The 20626-nt window shown below is 40.8% G+C and overlaps 1 protein-coding gene across 9 annotated transcripts in view; it reads right to left on the bottom strand.

Annotated features, from left to right (window-relative positions):
* Positions 1–20626, bottom strand: part of AFF2 (AF4/FMR2 family member 2) — a 531893-nt gene that overhangs the window by 141618 nt on the left and 369649 nt on the right. For 7 of the 9 annotated variants that reach the window (XR_005214493.1, XM_037821151.1, XM_037821156.1 and 4 more), the window contains 3 exons: positions 8183–8269; positions 2036–2072; positions 1712–1745 (listed from right to left, as the gene is read on the bottom strand). Coding sequence is in view for 8 of the 9 variants with exons in the window: in XM_037821151.1 (XP_037677079.1) it covers positions 1712–1745; positions 2036–2072; positions 8183–8269 (158 nt within the window). In the remaining variant the exon portion in view is untranslated. The remainder of the gene's footprint in view (positions 1–1711; positions 1746–2035; positions 2073–8182; positions 8270–20626) is intronic. The other 2 variants (XM_037821157.1, XM_037821158.1) reach the window with 1 other exon arrangement.

Below are 20626 nucleotides of genomic sequence, written 5' to 3'. Positions count from 1 at the left end.
CATGCTAAATATGGGAGAATGATAGCAATGGCTGAGCTGATAGCAATTTGGAAGCTAAAAATAAAAATAACTATATTACAACTCTGATCCATCCTCTATTAAACACATCACCTACAGATGAAGTCTGATGGATCGTGCCTGGACTTTATACCAAGCAGCCAAAGAGAGAGCAGCTCATTCATAAAATGGTGTCAGTGCCTTCTAGTCTTATCTACGCTTCCTATATAGAACTTGAGTCCTACTGCTGCCCTATATACTACTGTGCTAAGAAGTGCTGGTCTCTGGAAATGCAGCCTCTAACTTAAACCACAATTGGCAAGTTTGTTGTTGCTAGTTATTAACTACTGAAATAACGAATTTTATGGTGAATATGGAAATCGGCATACTTCAGTGGGAGCCTAATGCTTTTGCTTTAGGAGCAAGATCATTTTACAATGCAAAAATATATTTTTGCATTTTGTTCATGTTTAAAAACCTAAATGTTCATGTGTGTGGGTGCATGTGGGTGAAATTTTTTGACTTTTTAATGGTGGTGGCATGGGGCAGGGAAGGAGTGGAGGTGCGGAGGACAAGAGCTATTGTTCACTAGGATAACAAGGGGAAGAACAATTTGAAATGTGATTGGAACAGCTGAAATGGAAAATATCAAAAATGGTTTTCATTTCCACGTTCCTGTATAATTTCGTTGTTAAATCAGGGTTATGGTTTTTACCTCTCGCCACCCCCCGAACCCTTGCTCTTTCTCACTTTTTTAAATTGAGGATTCTTGGTTACTGAGATTGAACCCTGAATTAGAAGGCACAGATCAGGTCAGAAAACCAAATAGAAGCACTGCTGACGAGGTCAGAACAGAGAAACGCCATTGACGTTCTCAGAGCCTTGGCCTATTTGGGAGTCATTCCCAGTTGTTTCATGCAATTATTCGTGATCTTCCAAAAGGTGAGCAATTTACTTCAAGAGGGCCATTAGGCCACTTGAATGTCATAAATTATCTCATTTTGAAAACTTTCAAGTATGTGACTATTACTCAGACAGAAAAGTTGACTTCCATTTTCTATTATTAGGAATGAAAGAAGTTGTGAGAGAAATACTCCCTTGATGTGCTCTTGGACAAATGGATAATACAAAACCCACAATGGTTAATCTGAGGAAATTGACTTCCCCATACCCCTTCTTCAGGTAACCTTAATGAAAAACGCAGAGTGCAGAGTTGAATTGCAGGGTCCTGGTTTCTGAACTCCAACCTAGCGTCATGTTATCTCTTATTCCATCTCTTCCTGGTTGCCCTTGTTTGTCTTGAGCTGACTGGCCCTAGCAATCCACTGAACATTTCATGTTCAGTCATGTCTGCTTAGACACACATCCACTCTCCGTCCCAGCCAGTGGTGGCTGAATAGTGTCCAAAATGTAAAGAACCAGTCAAAATGTGGGAAGCAAGCCATTAGGAAATTTTTGTTCATTGAAATCGCTGACTTCAGCAGTTGTTTTTAGTATCACAGGTATTGACGCAGCCTGTGTCTACATCATGAGACAATGGGATGGCGATCTTATTCGTTATTACTTGCTTATCGTGAGAAATCTTCTCCCCTTTAAATGAGCTATATATTACTATGAGTCAAGGTTCATATTTTCAAAAAGCCCAAGGGAGAAGAATAAGATTATAGGGGCCTGGTTTGGCAACCCAAGTACTCACGACTCAAATGATACTGACTTCGTAGAAGCTCTGCTGGTTGGGTCGCTCCACTCTGAAAAGAAAATGCACAAACACTTACTATCCAATGCTTTGAAGCATCAAAAGATTATTCTCAATTAATTGGTCTCCAAACATGCAGCCCTTCCATTTATACTGTCTCAGCCTCCTGTCATGAACAAATGATGACCAAAAAAATGAAACCAATTAGATGTATCACAGTATGACTTTCTGTTATGGTTGTTCTTCCCTGTTTTAATGGCTTTAGGTAGGAAAGTAGTAAAGGCCAGGAAGGAAAGAGACATGGCTGTCAGAACTAAAACGGTTTAAAAATAAAACACCTACTTTGTAAGGTGAATCCTGGAGTCAGATGTTGGGATTCCTACAAGGAAGAACACATACAATAGAAACATCAGTTAAAGGATACAAAGAAGAACAGAAGGTATATCTGTTATTGCTGAAAATATAACTTGACTCATGTTTGGAGATAGAAAACCATTGTTATCAAATCCATTAATTAGCCTTCTATCTGTAGCTTTATTTGGAAGATAAACATTGCTAGCCAAACCTCTGCAATGTGAGCATAAATGCCATTTCATCAGAATTATAAGTAAGACTGGTGTCTATTTGGAAATGTGTGCAACATGGAAAAAAATGACCCACACATGTTAAACTGAAGTGTATCATTTCTCACTTAGCTAGCCAATGATGCCTCTAAGGAAGTAAAAGGGCCTTGGTTCAAATCAACAAATGCTCGTGGTTGTTGTAGAAGTGTGAGACAATTAATAGATTTACCCTTTTATAGAAAGAACTCCAACTTTCTACCTTAACCATGACATGTATGCAAACAGATGTAACTCACTGTGGACTGGAGAAGCGTTCTGAAAACTTCAATACAAGTTCTTAGAAGTATAGGAGGCAATGTGAAATACACTAATGGAGTGAACTATTTAAAAGGATTTCATGGTGATTTGAAAATCACTCCATGCCCAACTCATTCACTGTTTTGAAAAACTTGTATTTGCACACCTCAGGCTTATGTGCATCTGTACACAACTTACAGACAGAAGCATCAAAGCACTGTTTGGATGGGAGAGAGAGCTAGTATTGACAGACTGCAAAGCAAGCGTTCCAAACTGGAGACAATGAATTCAAGCAAATGCAAGGAGTAAGTTACATCAATCACTGCTGCAAGTTAATCTACTCATTAAACCTAATCTCGCCACCTTTTAGAGTAAAAATGGGTGCACAGCATAATTTATCTTTCAAAGAGGTAAGCAAGAACAATAACACTGCACTTTAATTGAAGGTGAACTTTTCAATCTATTTAGCATGATTTTGTTGTCCAAGACATTTATCTTCTGGCAAGCTCACCTCTCCGAAGACTCAACAGGAGGTGCAAAAGGCCTCTCAACTGAAGAGCTGTCAGAAAGCCCATGCAGTCTGCTGCTCAAAGGCTTCCGTACTTGAACTCATAGACAATTGCCTTTCTAAAACATTTTTTTCTTGTGGTAACATCTACATAACAAAATTTGCCTTTTAAACTATTTCTAAGTGCACAATTGAGAGGCATTAATTACATTCACAGTGTTGTGCTACCATCACCACCATCCATTACCAAAACTTTTTCATACCCCAAACTGAAATTCTGTACCTATTAAGCAATAACTCTCCTTTTCTGTCTTCCCACTGGCCACTGGTAACCTCTCATCTATTTTCAGTCTCTATGAATTGTCTTATTCTAGATATTTCATATAAGTGGGATCAAACAATATTTGTCCTTTTGTGTCTGGCTTCTTTCACTGAGCATAATGATTTCAAGGTTCATGCATGTTGTCACATGATCAGAGCTTTACTCCTTTTGATGGCTGAATAATATTCCATTGTGTATATATACCACATTATCTTTCTCCATTCATCTGCTGATGGACACTTGGGTTTTGGCAATTATGAATGGTGCTGCTGAGAAGTGACTTTTGACCAAGGATTCTAACAAGCTTGGCCATTTGATTCTCACTCCTTAGCAAATCACAGATGGCAAGGAAGGGTAAACACTTCTAGAGGAGCAGCCAACAGGGACACGGCAACATGAAAAATGACAGCATAGGAGTCAAAAGAATATCACACAGCAAAGTCAGAACTCACAAAGCACAAGAGTTTATGGCCACTTAATATAGAGGCAAGTGTCCCTACCCATCTTACTAGCCCCTGAGGGCACAATTCCAGCATCCCATAATATTACAGCATAGTACAATAACTGATGCTCATAATAAAGTCTAAGTTACCAAGAAAGACTAAAGTATGTTCAATATAATATTTATAAGAAGAAAAGAAAATATTAACTACCTTTCAAAACTATTTCTATTACCTGCTTCTCATGGAAGGATAACCTTCGGTTATCCAAACATTTCAGTTATTCAAAACACCTCATGTCTCACAGTGACAAAGAAATGAGGTGTTAGCCATGTCTATATGCTTAACTGTATACTGGTATTTCTGCTTGCTTTGCTTTTAAAGGGATTGCATTACAAATGTATAAGGCAAGTTTAGGTTTGCATACTTTGAGAAAATCAAAGGACAAGTTCCTAAGGCAATCAAACCAAATATCTGATCAGCATGTGAAACAAGCAGTCAGTTTTGCACTGTTCTTGGAACCTGAACTGAATTTTTAACCTATGTCCAAATATTCTGGACTTTAGACACAACAAGTTAGTTGTTTCAGGGCCGCTGGACAGCAATGCATGAAGCAAATTGGAGGGTTATTTTATTCACTGATTTCCAATAATTGGCATTATATATTCTGAATACAATTTTTAATATTAAGCTGGAAGAGACTTTTTAAGCCAGATAATCAAACAAATGAAGCACCTCTGGATATTACCAGTCACTTTATATACATACCCAAAACCAATAGGAAGTAGTTTGGCCATTGAAAGAATCTGGATTGTTCGTGGAATAATTGTTAAAGCACATAATAGAAATTTCAAAAATCTACCTCACTTTGATCTGTGCATTTCTTTCATAGGCATGCCATATATGCAATTTTAGTAGGGAGATATAATGATGCGACACTCTTTGCATAAGCTTACGTGAGGCTTTTAAATAGTAGTCCTACAATCAGAGGGTCCTGTATGATTGAAATTCTACAGCAGGGTTCAGATAGTCAGTATTTTAGGCTTTGGCCACCATAAGGTCTCTGTGTCAACTACTCAAATCTGTTATTATACCATGAAGGCAGCCATAGACAATATGTTAACAAGTGAGCATGGCTGTGTGACCACAAGGCTTTATTTATGTTTCACTAAGCTCTATGCGCTTATCTTGGCTCACAAAATACTCTTTAGATGAAACATTTTCTTAGCTGCAATTCAGCAATGTTACTCAGTTTTGGAGACTGTGTGAAATGCATGTTTCACTCACTTTTATGCACTATCTTGGCTACTAAATCCTGTTTAAATGAAACTCTGAGAAAGTTTTGAATCACATTTGTTACTTAGTTTCAGAAATTTTGTGAAACATATGTTGCTAGGCTTAGGGTTTGGGTTACAGGTAGGGTTAGGGATAAGGCTAGGACTAGAAACAGAGTTGGGCTTAGGATTAGGTTAGTTAAGGTTATGTTTCAGGATAGAGCTATGGTTAGGGGAATGTTAGGTCTAAGATTTGGGCTATGGTTAAAATTAGGATCAGGGTTATGGGTAGGGCTAAGCTTGGAGCTAGGGTTAAGGTTATTTATAGACACTGATATTTCAATTTTATATAATTTGTTTCTCACAAAATATCACCTTTCTTTAGGATTTTGTAACCATTTAAAAATGCAAAAACCCATGACTGTAAGGTTTCCCACCTCTGTTCTAGAGGTTGTTTACCTTTGTGGAACCTTTACTAAACTTCCCTCTTCCTCATGAAGTTTTCCATTCTTGATGAGAAAACATGGCATTTTCAGTTTGGGATGGATAAACAAACTTAAGTGGAGAGTTTTCAACTTATTTGTTTTTATGATATTATGGAATCACAAAATAGTTGAGCTGGAAAATCCCTCTGGATCAAGTAGTCCAGCACAGATGGGGAAACTGAGGCTCAGAGGGCATTGTTCAAGAATGCTGCCAGCAAATGGCAGAGCCAGGATTAAGGGCAGCCAGGTCCCTAGCTCCTAAGAGAGCACTCTTTCTACTGTGCAAGCACTGTCACAGAGATAAGAGGCTGATGCTTTCCAAGAGAGTACTCTCACCCAGTTCTGGTGCAAGCACTGAGGAAAGGGCAATCACCCTAGTTACATGGATTTACCAGATGAGGTCAGGTTTTGGAAGATGCAATTTGAACTGGGGTGTCTGTAAATCTGTGTAGTAAAAAACACACTGAGGGATAGTATGACCACTGGTGCCAGAACACCTGGATCTGAATACCAGTTTCCCAAGCACATTACTGAACTAATCTGTGCCTCAGTTTACTCCTCTGTAAATGAGGGATAACAAAATGACCAATCTCTTTGGGTCATGTTGAGGATTGAATTATTTACTCCGGAGTAAGTGCTTAGAATGAGGCAAGGAATGTGGCACCACTATATTAGTGTTACTGATGTTAGCATTGTTAATTTAAATGTACTTTTCTTTCAATCCAACACTTTGGCGGGAATCAAACGAAACAAAAAGAGTAGTATGTAGCTGTCCTGGTCTCACCATTTTACTCCACTTACTTCTGCATTTATCATGGGGTTGATGGTAGCACAGGGTCATTGGCAGAAAATGTGAATCATGCCTGATGCCAAATTGTGCACTTCCTACAAAAGTCCATTTTGGCAACCAGTTCTATTTCTTACACTGGTAAATGTCAAAATTTAGAACTTGTACAATTTATCTCTAAAATGGTAGAAAAGCTGAAAACACTCTAATTGCTGTACATGTGTTAGAGTCAATGTGTGAAAACAATGGATCATTCCTTTCGGTGAAGATGCTAGTGGAAAGGATCCGAACCCAGTGTAGCCTAAAGAAGGGAGAGTGAGGGTACAGGAGGGAGACACACACCCAGACAGGGGTGGTGAGGGTCACTGTTTGCTTTGTTCCAACTCCTTTCAAGGGTGAGAGGGGATGATTCAACACAGTTTAGGCCAATGTTACTGTCAAAATCATGATCCTAAAAACTATGGGATGTGATTGGGTGTATTTCCTTCTACAGATAAAGTTGAAACTCCTTTGGCTTGCAATCAAGGCGTTTCACAGAGATGCACCCACCTGCCCCGGATTCATCTCTCTCCACAACCATCACACAAACTCTGCTCTTCTTCAGCATGGAGTTCCCTTCCCTGAGGCCCTTCCTTCTCCACCTGTCAAAGTCCTTGCCCACCTCTAGTAGTACCACTTCCATGAGTACTTACCCAACTCCTCAGACACATCTCTGAGCCTTTTAATCTCTATAAAGACGCCTACTATATTGTTTTGTGGCTTACCCAATAGCATGATAACAGGGCTTTCCTGCATCCTTAATTTTAGTCCATTGGATATCCTCAGTGAAAGGTTTCTAAATAAATTGATGGATATGTATGAATGGATGAATGGATAGATGGACAGATTGATAGAAGGAAAGAAGGAAGGTAGGAAGAAGGAAGGAAGGAAAGACAGAAAGAAGACCTTTTCCATTTAATATAATGTTTATTAGAATAGCCATGTCTATTTAGGCAATTTTAAGACTGATGGCAAGAAAAGTTCCTACTGGGGGTATTTGAGGAAAATATTATATTAAAAAATCTGACAATAAAACTGTAGAATAAAAAGTTCTGTCAATGTGATGTGTTGGTGTGCAAAGATCTCTCTGCATGTGAAAAAGGACTGGAATGTGATATAAAAAAGTAAAAATAGACACAGAGTGAAAAGATTATGTTTTTTTCTAATTTAAAAGAACCTCAATGTTGCTGTTGCATCATCTAGCTGGTGTTTCTTTTTTTTTTTTCTTTATTAGAGAAGTTCTGGGTTTACAGAACAATCATGCATAAAATACAAGATTACCATATACCACCCCATTATTAACACCTTGCATTGTTGTGGAACATTTGTCACAATTGATGAATGCACATTTTTATAATTGTACTATTAACTGGAGTTCACGGTTTACCTTAAGGGTCCACTATTTGTGTAGTGTACTTCCATGGATGTTTTTAACAATTTTTATTCTGTTACCATATATACCATCTAAAATTTCCCCTTTTATTCACATTCAGATATATATTTCAGGGTTCTTAAGGATGGTTCACTCTTTCCTTTGATTCAGCATCTCTGGGCACAGTAACTTGGGCAGTGGCAGTAGCTCTAAGTCTACGTGTATATTCTCTTAAAAATTTTCAATAAAAATCATATTTCTGTTACTATCCTGAAGGGCAAGAGAGAGTTTAGATTGTATGGAGCTATAAGATCAAGGCCATCTTTATTATTAAGAATCCAATTGGACCATGTGTATAATTGAAATAAGATAAAGGAAAAGGGAGGAAGGAAGATAACTGACCTGTCCTGAGCTGGGAAATGTGTTCTGCTCAGAGTTTCCAGGAGTGTGTATGGCAGTGAGAGGAGTAGGCCAGGCATGGGTCATCTCCTGATGAGGAAAAACAAAGTAACTTTATTTGGAGGCCCTTAGAAAAGCAAACTGCTTCTTGACATGAAACACAATAGGCCCATTACAAGTTCTGTCTTAATTGGCTTTAAGTTTTTTAGGAGAGCTTGAAGTCATTTGGTCCAATCCCCTGCCCCACACTGGTGCTTGAAGCCTATCTATAACACAAAGGGCCGTCCAGCATCTGCTTGCCCACAGCCAGTGACAAGGTGCTCGCTACTTACTGCTTGAAGCAGCCTGTCCCATCTTGAGACAGTTTGCTCAGGCTAGAATTCCTGGCTGTGAGCTAAGACCTGTCTCCTAGGAGCTTCTACCTAGGGACCATATTTTGGAGCTGCATAGAATGCATATCCTCCTTCTTTCACATGACAAGTTTGCAGCTGGTGGAAGGGAGAAATCCAATCCCCTGGTGTCGTCTCTTCTCCAGGATGAGGCATTCTCAGCTTGTTCATTCATTTACTGGGCACTTTTTCAACTTTTCTTCTAATGTTGGTGTTTTGCATTCTGCCACTATCTTAAGTGCTCCAGGAAGGGGCTCCTGATTGCCTCGGGCTCTTCTAACACATGGTACCGTCACTGCCTCATCCTCTACTGATGTAGCCTGAGTTAGTGACAAGATTATGCACGTGCTGTTGCTTTCTCCATGCCAAGATGAGGCAGCTGGGGATATTCTTACTCATTCTTTGAGAAGGGCACTATGGGTTCAGTAGCTCTCCCCTGCCCAGCTGTACAGACAATATATTTGTGAGTTCAAGTTTCAAAGCAAGAAAAGCCCCTCAGGCTCCCACCGTCTGTTACCAGCAGGGGCACCTTCCCAGTTCTTTCAAGCCCTCAGTTTGAAAAGAGGTGCTGTTCAAATCTTTCTTGAGAATTAGGGAACATGGCCAACATGCTTTACCCTAAGAGCAAGGATAATTAAATCACATGCTCAAATCCTGGCAACAGAGAGACAACAAATTTTGCAAAGCAGGAGGGTGCCAGCATGAGCTGGATTCATCACACATATTGGTATATAAACATTGAATGCAAAAATCAATGTAGTGGTGGAAATAAAGGAGGGCTTTGGGGAGGGGTGGAGGGGATCAAAGTTTATGAAAGTCCTTTTTAATGAGTAAGTTACATAATACTTTTTGTCAATCTTTATGGGTAACATAATTAGTCATTTCAAAGGTAATATTAATAAGACTCTCAGGTAGCACTAAAGCGTGTTTTTTTCCCTTCTATAATTACCCAGTTCAAAAAGAGTCTTTGATGTATGAAGAGCTGCAATGCAAGGAGATACTTCACAGATTCATTCACAATGGCGTTGCTGATGCAGAATTTGTATTATTCAGACAAGCACTGGCATAGATTGAATTTTACCTAGCACTACTTAAAAAGGAGTCTGTAAGTACATTAAAAATGCATACACGATTTAGAGGGTATGCTTAAGCTACTTAGGAGGAGACTATTTCCAAGTGTTTTCAAGTTGTGCATTTGTATCCATTTGATAAGGTTCGTGGCAAATGGTACTTACGTATTCATCAAAACTAGCCCCTAAAAAACTCTACGTGACAACAGTTTAGAGCTGAATAATTCCGATTGCTTGATGCCTTTAAAATACTCAACAAGCTCTTTTAAAATATGTAAAGATTTAGGTGTTTTTTCATGATTATGGCTGGTCTTCTCCAAAAGTAGTAGTCAGATTGTTTAAAAGACAGAGCTCGTATTCAGCCAGATTCAACCAAGGGACAGTAAGCATCAGCCTGGGAAAGGAATGATGTCTGTTTTCAGCACCTAGGGTAAAGACCTTGATTAATGAGGCTTAGATACGGCCCCTTTCACTGCTTGCTTTAAAGGCATGCCTGTAGGTTTATTAAGAGGCATTTCAGACACCAAGAAGAATGAAATCACTTCTTAAAGGTAGACCTTCTCCCCCAGGTCTTCTGCATGCACTCTGTAGCAGAATCTGGTTATGTGAAATTACCACTGGAGCACAATGCCCTGCTGGCCAATCCACCCGGAACTGCAGGCACTTCTGCATTTTCAATTACATCTGATTCTCTGTATTTGAAAATGTGAGACTTCATGAAATGGCAAGTCAATTCCATGTTACTGCTGATGCATTTGATTAAAGTAGGGAGGCTGCAGTTGAAAGCAATATAATTTCCTGAAAGGATATCTTCGGCAAGGAGTTTTGGGGAAAGTTCTTTTGCATCTCCAAATGAGTTAAGCCTGTGAGGTGTGGAAACCACACAGCAGACTTTCCATTGTTATCCTATTCATTCACACTTGACATAAATTAATCTGTATTTATGTTCTTGCTATGCACAAGATGAAAGCACCCATGCACCCTCATCCAGGTATAGTACACCTTCTTCTGGTCATCAGGTAAGGATGAGCACCTGCTCCAAAAGCATTGCCAGGGCTTTGACAACAGGTTCCAATGCTGAGCACCAGTACATAACACTAAGCATTGTTTCTCTGTTAAGAGTGAAGTTGGGGATTGAATCATGTCCCCCACAAAAAACATGTTCAAGTCTTAAACCCTGGTCCTGTGGGTGTGAACCCATTTGTCAATAAGACCTTTGAAGATGTTATTAGCTATGGTGTGCCCAAACTAAATGTGGCTGAAGTCCTTATAAACAAAGGAAATTGAACACAGGGGGAGACGTCTCAGGGAGCAGCCAGAAGCTGGAAGTCAATGGAACCCAGAAGAAAAAGGAAGACTCCACCATCTGCATTGCCATGTGATGGAAAAGCCAAGGAACCCCAAAGATTGATGGCCAGCTAGAAGATACCAACCCCAGGAGGAAGTAAGCTTTCTAGCCTTTGAAACCAAGAGCCAATAAATTCCTGTTAAGCCAATCTACTGTATGGCATTTGTTTGAGAAGCAAGGAAAATAAAATATGTATGGGTGTGTGTATATATAAATACACACACATATAAACATATATATGTACATATATACACATAGATACATGCACATACATAAATATATGTACAAATATATACACATATATATGTACATATGTATGTATTTATGTATGTATATAAAATCTGAGAGTGATTTGAAACTGAAAGTCCACAAAGAAGATCGCTCTCCTTCATCTCTGGGCTCCTTTCATCAGGGATTCAGATCCCCACTGGACAACTCAGACAACTGAGGTCCCAAGAGGTGATGTTGCTTGAGCACAGCTTCACACTCCACTTGTAAGTGCAAGTATTCATTTCAAAAGTGCATACTCTTTCCACTACACCAAACTCACCTCCCCTTTAAAAGGTTGACTAACATGATCACAAGCAAAGGAGTTGTCCACATAATCGCTGACAACAGGCAGACACATTAATGTGATGTGAGGACTCCAAACTCAAACTTAGAGAAACCACAAAAGGCCTAATTTCCCACTAGTGTTATTTCCCAACCACATTATTCATACCGTGGATCATAGCAAAGGTCTCCAACAAACCCCAAACAACTTCTGGGTAGCTCTGCTTTGCCCAACTTAGACACAGAAGGTAGGCACCTCACAGACTGGGCAGTAGGGCAGATTGAATTCCAGGCTCTGCTAATCTCAAATGCATCCCAAACTCACCTAACACAGACCAGTCCTGATAGTGTTACATCAGGAAGCTAGCATGTTGTCACAAGCCTTGTCTTATTCAACTTTGTAGCTCCAGTACATAGTATGTAATAAGCAGTTGGTTAATATTAGAGATTATTCTTCTTCTCTGAAGTTTCTACATGTGAATTAGTAGTAGCGGTAGTGATAATAATAATAATAGCAATAAAAATTAAAACTCCAAGATATGAACAGCCAGGCCCTGTGTAAAGCATGCTTCATACATCATCTCTTTTCACTATACCCATTTGAGAGATGAGGAAACAGAAACAAAAAGAGGAGCCGTGACTTGTCCAGGGTCACCCAGTTAGCAAATTGCAGGGTCTCTTTGGTGAATTCCCTGCATTTCCCCTACTAATTTTTACAGAGTGGTCATTCTGCGCCAGCCACTGAGGTACAGAAATGCTAAAGTTCCATTCCTTGAAGAGCTCACTCAGCTTGACATGCTAATCACTTCAATTAAGGGGATGTGCAAAAGCACTGGGAAAAACAGGAGGGAAGAATTCATTCTACAAGGCATTTGGAAAAGACTTCCTAGCAGAGGTGAGTGGAGCTGTGTGTGTATGTGTGTGTGTATAAACATATAGACTATTATACCTATCTATACAGACATATATATATATGTATATATGCACACACATATATTCCTTTCAGAAGCGAACATAATACCTGGTACATAGTGGATGTGCAAACAATGTATGCTTAGGTTAAGCATAGATATTGAGGCCTTTACCTTCAAAGAATTACAAAAGAAGAGGTGATTCTAGCAATTTTTCACAAGACCATCTTAATGAATGCAAATGATGGCGGTATCTCCCGTGTTCCAGAATGATCGTCATTGTTGTTACTTTTATAGTCAGAAGGATCCCCAAAAGGTCCCTAGAGTACGAATCAGGAGAGCTTAACTCAAGTCTGGGGCTCTGCCCAAAGGCATCTGTGTGATCCCAGTTGAGTGGTTTACCCAATCTGAGTCTCAGTTTCCCCACCTGTACCCAGTGGGCTGTGGCTTAGACAGCCTCTAGGGGTTCTCCCTGCTGTCAGGGTCACTAATCTCTGATTCTCCCTCTTCTACCTGACCTCACAGGCCTGCCACAGGGGGAAGCAAACTAATACGTGGGCAAGGGGTTTGAAAACTGGAAAGTGCTGTACACAGAGAAAACTCTCTACTGCTAGCAGCACACCCATAGCTGCGGCATCAGCGGCATGAGCCTGCAGGCGTTCGCTTAGCAAACAGGCAACTCAGGCTCTGCCCAGGATCAGCTCAGGCATCTTTCCTTTTCCCTGGGCTGAAACCCCAAGAAGTGAATAAATGCACTTTTGGAAGGATTTACAAATTCCCGTGAGTAAGCATAATAAACGGGAGCAGCTGGGTGGTTTCTAAATAAAAATATGGCTGAATGGAACGGGAATAAATCCACAAAATCAGGATGGAGCTTAGTTTCATGGGACTTAGATTCAAATGACTCCCAAGTCATAGTAAGTGGCTTTTGGCCTCTGACTGCCTTGGCGATGGAGGGGAGGATCTTTCTTTTCTCTTCCAGGGAATGTGAATATATGTACTGGGTAGCTTCAAAATGCAGGAGTATCAGCATGCTCCCTTCTGCCAAACTAATTTAAACCTGAAAACACCCAAGTCCATGTGTTCCATTTATGTGAGTGAAATCTTCCCATTTAGATAGCTGAATCCAATCCTTTAGCTTAAAAAGCAACACCCTCCCACACCTTCCAGGGTGAAAACACATGTAGGAGGGGTTAAACAACTTGCCAGAAAACCTCATTTATTTGAACAAATGATTTAGGAGCTTCATATATATGGGCTCCAGCAGTTCTCTGAATGGCCAGAAACAGGGCAGGACTCGGGCTACCAGGGCAAAAGGGACAAAAGTTCTTGGGGAGCCCAGCGGAGGTTTCTCAGTGACTGGGCCTCAGGAGAGCAGCAGTCAAATCACTCCTCAGCTCTCAATCCACTACCATTTGCCAACTGGCCTGTAGGAAGTGCTGGTCTTCCTGGAGGAAAGGAAAACCAGGCAGGGCTACTGGCCCTGTTATTTGTACAGCAGTGGGGCTACATGGGAGGAGCCTTTGGGGAGGCTCCCCAGAGCGAGCCAGTCACTCATTTGAGAGAGGATCCCCATGCTGGTCTGTACAGGCCACTGCTCCCAGTATGGTGGACTAGAAAGCAGCCACAGTGCTGTGCAGCCGGCAGGAGTGGCTATTGCAGATTTGTGAATTTGCCTGCTTCTTTCTCCTGGCAAGCCTTCCTTGGGCAGGCCCTGGGAGGATGAAGCCTGTAAGATGGAGCCCTGTGGTCAGGGTCAGGGAGCTTGGTAGTTCCCTGTGGATTTCCCTATGGAAGGAAGCAGGGCCAGTGTGAGGAGTTTCTGGGCCCAATCAGGATAGACGTGTTTCCCAGAGCAGGTAAGGTCCACTCTAAAAGCGTTCCCACCGCATGTGTGGTCCACATCGGGCTCAAGGGCTTCCCCAACCTAGGGCAGACCACAGTCCAGACCACTGATACCACTTGGGAAATGGGATCCCACTTGGTAGACCGGGAAAGTGCCAAGGACACAGCAAGGCAATTGCCAAATTTTGCACAGAACTCGTGCAGCTGAGGATGGAGATGTATGAGCTGCATTACCGTGCACTGAAGTGGATGTACAGCTGGTTGAATGAGCTTATACACATTGCTGAGTAAACAAGATCAACCTAGAAGGGAGTCTCTACAGGTATGCCATAGGGCTCTGTCATTAGTCCTTTCCTGTTTATCAGTTTTAATAATAATAATAATAATAATAACAAACGACAATGCCTTACTTTGCGTAGGACTCTTTGGTTGAAAAAAGTACTTTCAAAAACATTATCTCATTCCATTGACTACTTAAAAGAACTTAAAAGAACATGTAGAATGTCTGCTTATCAAAATTGCAGGTGATGCTAAGCTGTGAATAATCAAAATTCAGCAAGATCTTACAACACTGGCCTGGAGCCAATAAAATAAATTTCAACAGAGATAGATGGAAACTGTAATTATGTTACACAAATCTATGGTACAAGTATGGGATGAGAAGGCCTACCCCACCCGGCTTAGTTATATCTCATGGGATAATAACCCAAGGATTTTAGTTGACTCCCAAGTAAAATTGAGGGGACTTGGTAGCCTAAATGACTGGTGCTAGCTTAGGTAACATTAAGGTAAGTATGAAACCCAGAATGTGGAAGGTGACAGTGATCCTGGACACTGTATGGACAGACCTTATCTGAGAGAGAGTGGGCCATCCTGTTTGCCCCATTTCATCGGGGACCTTGGAATACTCCAGTCTCCCCAAGAGGTAGTTACTAGAACAGTAAAGTCTTGGAAAGCTCATTACACATATAAATGTACTTTAAAGCAATAGAGAAAACTGTAGTCTAGAGAAAAGGGAGACCACGGGGAGGTCTTGGAGAGGGGTGCATATGGAAGAGTTTTGAGACTTTTGGGTCAAGAGGTTAGAACTAGCCCTGTGGGTAGAAGCTGTTAGGGCACCAATTTTAGCTCAGACTTAAGAAAGAATTTCCAATAATGTGAGCTTTCTAACCATGAAGACCACTGCTTTAGATGGCAGTGAGCCCCCCAACTCTGAAGGTAGGATGGCCCCTGGCTAGGATACTATAAAAGAGATTCCTGAAAGGGTAGAGGTGGGGGTGGGGATAGACCAATTGTACTGCCTTGCATCATCATATAATCATCTTCTTTACATATGTATATGCATATATATATATGCAAAACTGAATCCTTAGTGGGTTTTTTGGTTGCATGACATACGAACACGGTTGACCAAATTGACTAATGAAATTCATCATTCTCCCAGGGGCTCACAGTCAGACAGCAAACAGTCCAATTTGTCTGATTGTTCACTCAGCTCTTGGAAAGTCCAACAACAGTGGGACCATAGATTTTCCTGGGCTTTATCATAAACCTCTGCAGCCAGGCCTCTCTAGGAGTCTAAACCCTGTTGTTCCATTTAATTGAATGAATATTCTTCTGTTTGGAATGCTCTTAAGACAGTTTCCTGGGCGTGCATCTCCAGTTTCCACACAAGGGCTGGGAGGGAGGAAGTACAAAATCAGCTCTTACTTTAAACATAATTTCCAACCTTGGCATAACAATAGGCCAACACCAAATGCAATCCATCAGGCAAAACAAAAAGACTGATTATTTTCAAAGTTTCTAACATTACCTTATAATTTCATTGACACAATATAAAGACTGTGGCAATATTTCTTCAAATGAATACTTGACTGTTTTATTCAAAATATTTAGTACTGGCAATTGTTTAAGGGAATCAGGTAATTTTCTCCATGAGCCTCAGGACTGTACAAGCAGAAAGTCCAGCTCGCACTGGCTGGCTTCCTCCTGGCAGCCCTGAACCAGGCTTCTGCTGAAAAAGAGTTTAATTCTAATTTACAATTTGGCACACAGTGATGAGTACCTGAAGCTCTACCACTTACTCCTCAGGTGTTCTACCCTCAAACACTGCAAAGAAACGTCTCCGAAGACAACAATGGTGGGCAGAACACATAGCAATATAATGGGCAGAATTCAACCAGTTCTGAATGCACAAGGATTCAGCAGCCCATCTAACAAATAGGGGCTTGACTCCCTCAACAGATGATTGCCTTGTGAACGTCAAACCTTATCAGGACATTTGTCTAAATTAGATCGAACCAATCAGAAGAGAAGAGGACTAGCCACCCAACTTGGCTATGTTGTTAGACTGAAATCAGCTTCTTTGGTACAATTACACTAGCAGTTTCGCAATGATCAGGAGCAGAAAAGAAACCTAGGAGGAGGTCCAGGTCCTTACAATTTCTAGCCCTTGAACTTGTTTCCACCATCTTTAAGCTAATTTTAACACCAGAGCACTGTTGCTCTCTTCAACAGTGATTTTTAACTTCACTGTTGAGTTTCCAGCTCTTCTGTTTCAAATTGTTTAACCATCAACTACATCCAAAGGACCATTGTTTAAAATATACTGGCTTGAAACAATTCCCAAGGCTTTTGTAATAGTACAGGCATGCTTTGTTTTCAGAGTCACTTTACTGGATGGAACGATATCCTATAGCTTCGTAGCATGAGATATTGCTTTATGGTTACCAACTCCAATTTGCTTTTGTAGCTCTGGCTCAGCCAAATCAATTCGATAAAACTCACATACCTTCATTGGTTTCTTCCCAGGACTATGTTTAATGATCTATGTACAATTTCATTCATTCAAAAAGCATTTATTGAGTGTCTACCCTATGCATCTTGGAGTCAGGAGGTTGGACCAACCAGGTCCAGGCACAGGGCCCCAACACCCTCCCAGTAGCTAGGGTATCTCAAATTGAAAAGAGTGTGAAATAATGACAAGTTTTAGTTATCATTCAAAGTAGAACTAAAATAAACCTGCCCGAGTTGCTGTTGTTTTAAGAGCAACATGCAATTTGCTACCATGTTCCAGAAATTACCAAAGGGATATTTTCCTCTCACTTTGCTGGAGGGAGGCACAGCAGTCCTTTTGAGACCCAGCTTACGCTGTAAGTGAAAGGCACTTAGAGAATGACAACTCTAGGCAAAGGGAGGCAGGAGGATACATTTCGCAAAATCCCCAGTCTAAGCCTTTTCAAAGAATTACACAAGACATTGCCATTCCATTTCTAAGGGCTGCTGTAGCTTTTCAGACATGATAGCTTTCTTGTAGTTTACACTTATCACATTAAGAAAAATGGTAATGAGGAGTTCATGACAACTGCTTTTAGAAGGAACAAAGGCTCAATTGCTGGGGGAAAAAAAGAAGTAATATCTATTTTCATGGAAAGAGACCTCCAGTGAACAACCTGGCCATAGCTTTGCTCTCTCATTATTTCTGAGCTCAGTAAAAATAAAGCACCAGGCCACTAATACAGCTAAGACTCCACCCAATATGATTTACATAGGAATTTTCTTTCCTCTGCAAACAGCTAGTTCAATCTTGGAATCACAGACTCACAGCGCTGGGGGGATGAAAGAGAACTGGTTTGTCCCATTCACATGAAATTAACTAACAAATCTATCACAAAATGTCACTCTAACTGCTGAACAACAGGCTCTCCCTGCACCTCTGCCCCCAAAATAAAAATAAACCAACAGAGGCATCAGAATTCTTTGCACGAGCCTGGAATTTCACAACCACTAAGCCCCAGTGAAACTGATTCAGAAAGGCCTTCCCCAGAATATTCCAAAAGCCTAACAATCTGAGTATTCCTTTGTGCCTGGACTGTCACTGCTCTCCCCAGATTCATTTTCTCTGCAATTACTCCAAATAATGGGAAATAAATAGCTTCTTGTATTCAATATTAAGAGGGCAAAGAAGAAGCAAAAGCGAGAGTTATATTTTTTTCTAAAAGGATGTCTGAGTGATGGAGAAAGAGAATATTCTAAACTCAATATGAGCACCCTAGGAAGCTAGGTGGTGTGGACTTAAAACCTTGTCCCATAGCCATGCTATAAAACTTTCATCTTGTGTTAAAACCAGAAAAGCATGTCCTTCTCAGCCTTGGTGAAGGCAGACAGTCCCTAAAAGAGTAAGCTAGGCATGTCTACTGCTATGCAGTGTCTTTGGAAACCATATCACAAAGAGAAGATACCAAACACTAAGTATTTATTAAACAGAAATCTAATCCAATTCTCACATTTCACCACCCAGTCATTTTTTTTCTATGAAAAGGTAATCATTCCACTTGGAGTCTGTTAGCAAAGTGCCTTTCATTACAAGATTCCCATGGATATCTTTGAGGGCACCCACATAGGTCTTCCCAAGTGTTTGCTCTCCATGCCTTCCAAACCCACCCCCCATAAGCTTCACTAATATCCTGGTGAGAACCCATTGCCCATGGATGTATCTAAATCCTCTTTAAAACCATATCTGTTTTTCTCCCATACCATCTCTTGGGGTAACGAGACGGATACTTTAACTCTTTGCTATAAATTGAGTACAGCCCCAAATAGAAGATTCAAAGGGAACAATGTGAAGCCCTTTGCTGGAGGTGCTAGTGGAAAAGTGTGATACTGGGCTGGAGGTAGATAAACAGCACACAGAGGAAGGGCATGGCCCCCACATAAACCTGCTTCTTTCACACCCCGACTTCAAACTGCAGCTTGTCATCAATTTGTATCTCTTTTCAGAAAGCCAATTGTCAACTGGTGTTTTAATACTGGACTCTAGTCACATCTTTCTTCCCAGCCCAGTAGCACATAGTTACCATCCCACCAGCTCCTGCTCAACTAGGCTTTCCTTCATTTGCTTTGAAGAAGGAGAGAAATGTGAAAAATCATTAAAAAGAAATTCCTGGTCAGGGATTTGCGGGCTACCCACAGAGACTGCTATACAACTATACAAAATCAACATGGCAGGGTCTCAGGGCTAATTAAACAAATGTGACAATTTGAAAAGCTGCAATGTGCCTTCTGAACCATGGAGTGGTCAAACATGAAAAAGAAAACAAAAGCATGCACTGTATGAAAGACATGAAAGAGGCTTACATACTTAATAAAGAACAAAACCATCACAGGTCAGTTTAAACTCCTCGACAAACCCAGATTGGGAGTCCATGACAGTTTGAAACATGGAATTCAAAGCCACACTTAGAAAATACTTGGAATTTCTGGACAACAGGAAGAGTCATAGGAACAATCTGATAGGAGCGTGCATCTATCTAGGGGTTCGAATTGAACCAAATGTCTCGTTTCTGTCCTCACATTTAGTCCATAGAAGAATCCAGTGAGGTGGTTCTGTTTGTTCCATTTCATGGATCAGATAACTGAGTCTCAGAGCAGAACAACCATTGCAAAAAGCCATGCAGCTCATATGTGGCAGATCAAGGACATCTGCCCAGGTATCCAGCTTTGAGCTCCATGCTTTCTGCTTCCTTGTCATTCTGGATGGTAATCAGATTTTGAAAACCACCACCCTTATTCACGCCACTTTGTCAATCCTCATGTCCATGTGAGTCATGCCTCTTAGACGGTAACCCAAAGAATGTAAGTATACCACTGAGGACAGGCCCAGATTTGTTGAATGTGCCTCATCATCAGAAAACGTTCCAATGAATGGCTTTTCATGAGACTCAACTCATTTTAAGATTAGTAATGCAGATCCAGGGTCCCTGTAATAATACTGTATGGGAGCAACTTTCCCTGGGAAGTAATGCGTCACCTGAAGTCACTGGAGCTATCCAGGCATTCCTTGTTGCCTGTGCTACTTCTTCTAATGGTAAACCTTAGGTGAATGGCTCAAGAGTTGGAAAAGTTGGAGCAGGAGTAAGGAGGGAGCAAACATGAATCAAGTCCTAGGTTTTTGAGGACTTTTTCTACAGAAAGGGCCCTTGGAGTATCTCACTCTCAAAGCCTGAACCGAAGGAAAGGAACTTGTTCCAGGGAGAGCAGGAATCAAGTCACCCACCAAGCCAATGTTAAGCCTTCAATTTCTCTCCTCTTCTCCCTTTCCTGGGAGCATTCACTTTACCCCTTCCTATCTGCTTATCCTCAATTTTTGTTCTCTCTTATATGGTAGGGGTACTGCTCAGAGCTAGAGGGACATTGATCCCTTATATTCTAAAGAAGCCTCTGGATGGAAAGAAATCATTCATATACTTTCTAAACATGGTCATGACTACATAGGCTAAAAGATAAAACTAGGTCCAATTTTATTTAATGATCAGACTCAGAATGAAGACCTT

This window comes from Choloepus didactylus, chromosome X (genome assembly GCF_015220235.1).
Source record: "Choloepus didactylus isolate mChoDid1 chromosome X, mChoDid1.pri, whole genome shotgun sequence".
Taxonomy (NCBI): domain Eukaryota; kingdom Metazoa; phylum Chordata; class Mammalia; order Pilosa; family Megalonychidae; genus Choloepus; species Choloepus didactylus.
The sequence above is the reverse complement of the archived record's forward strand: the minus strand, read 5'-3'. Positions and strand labels throughout refer to the sequence as shown.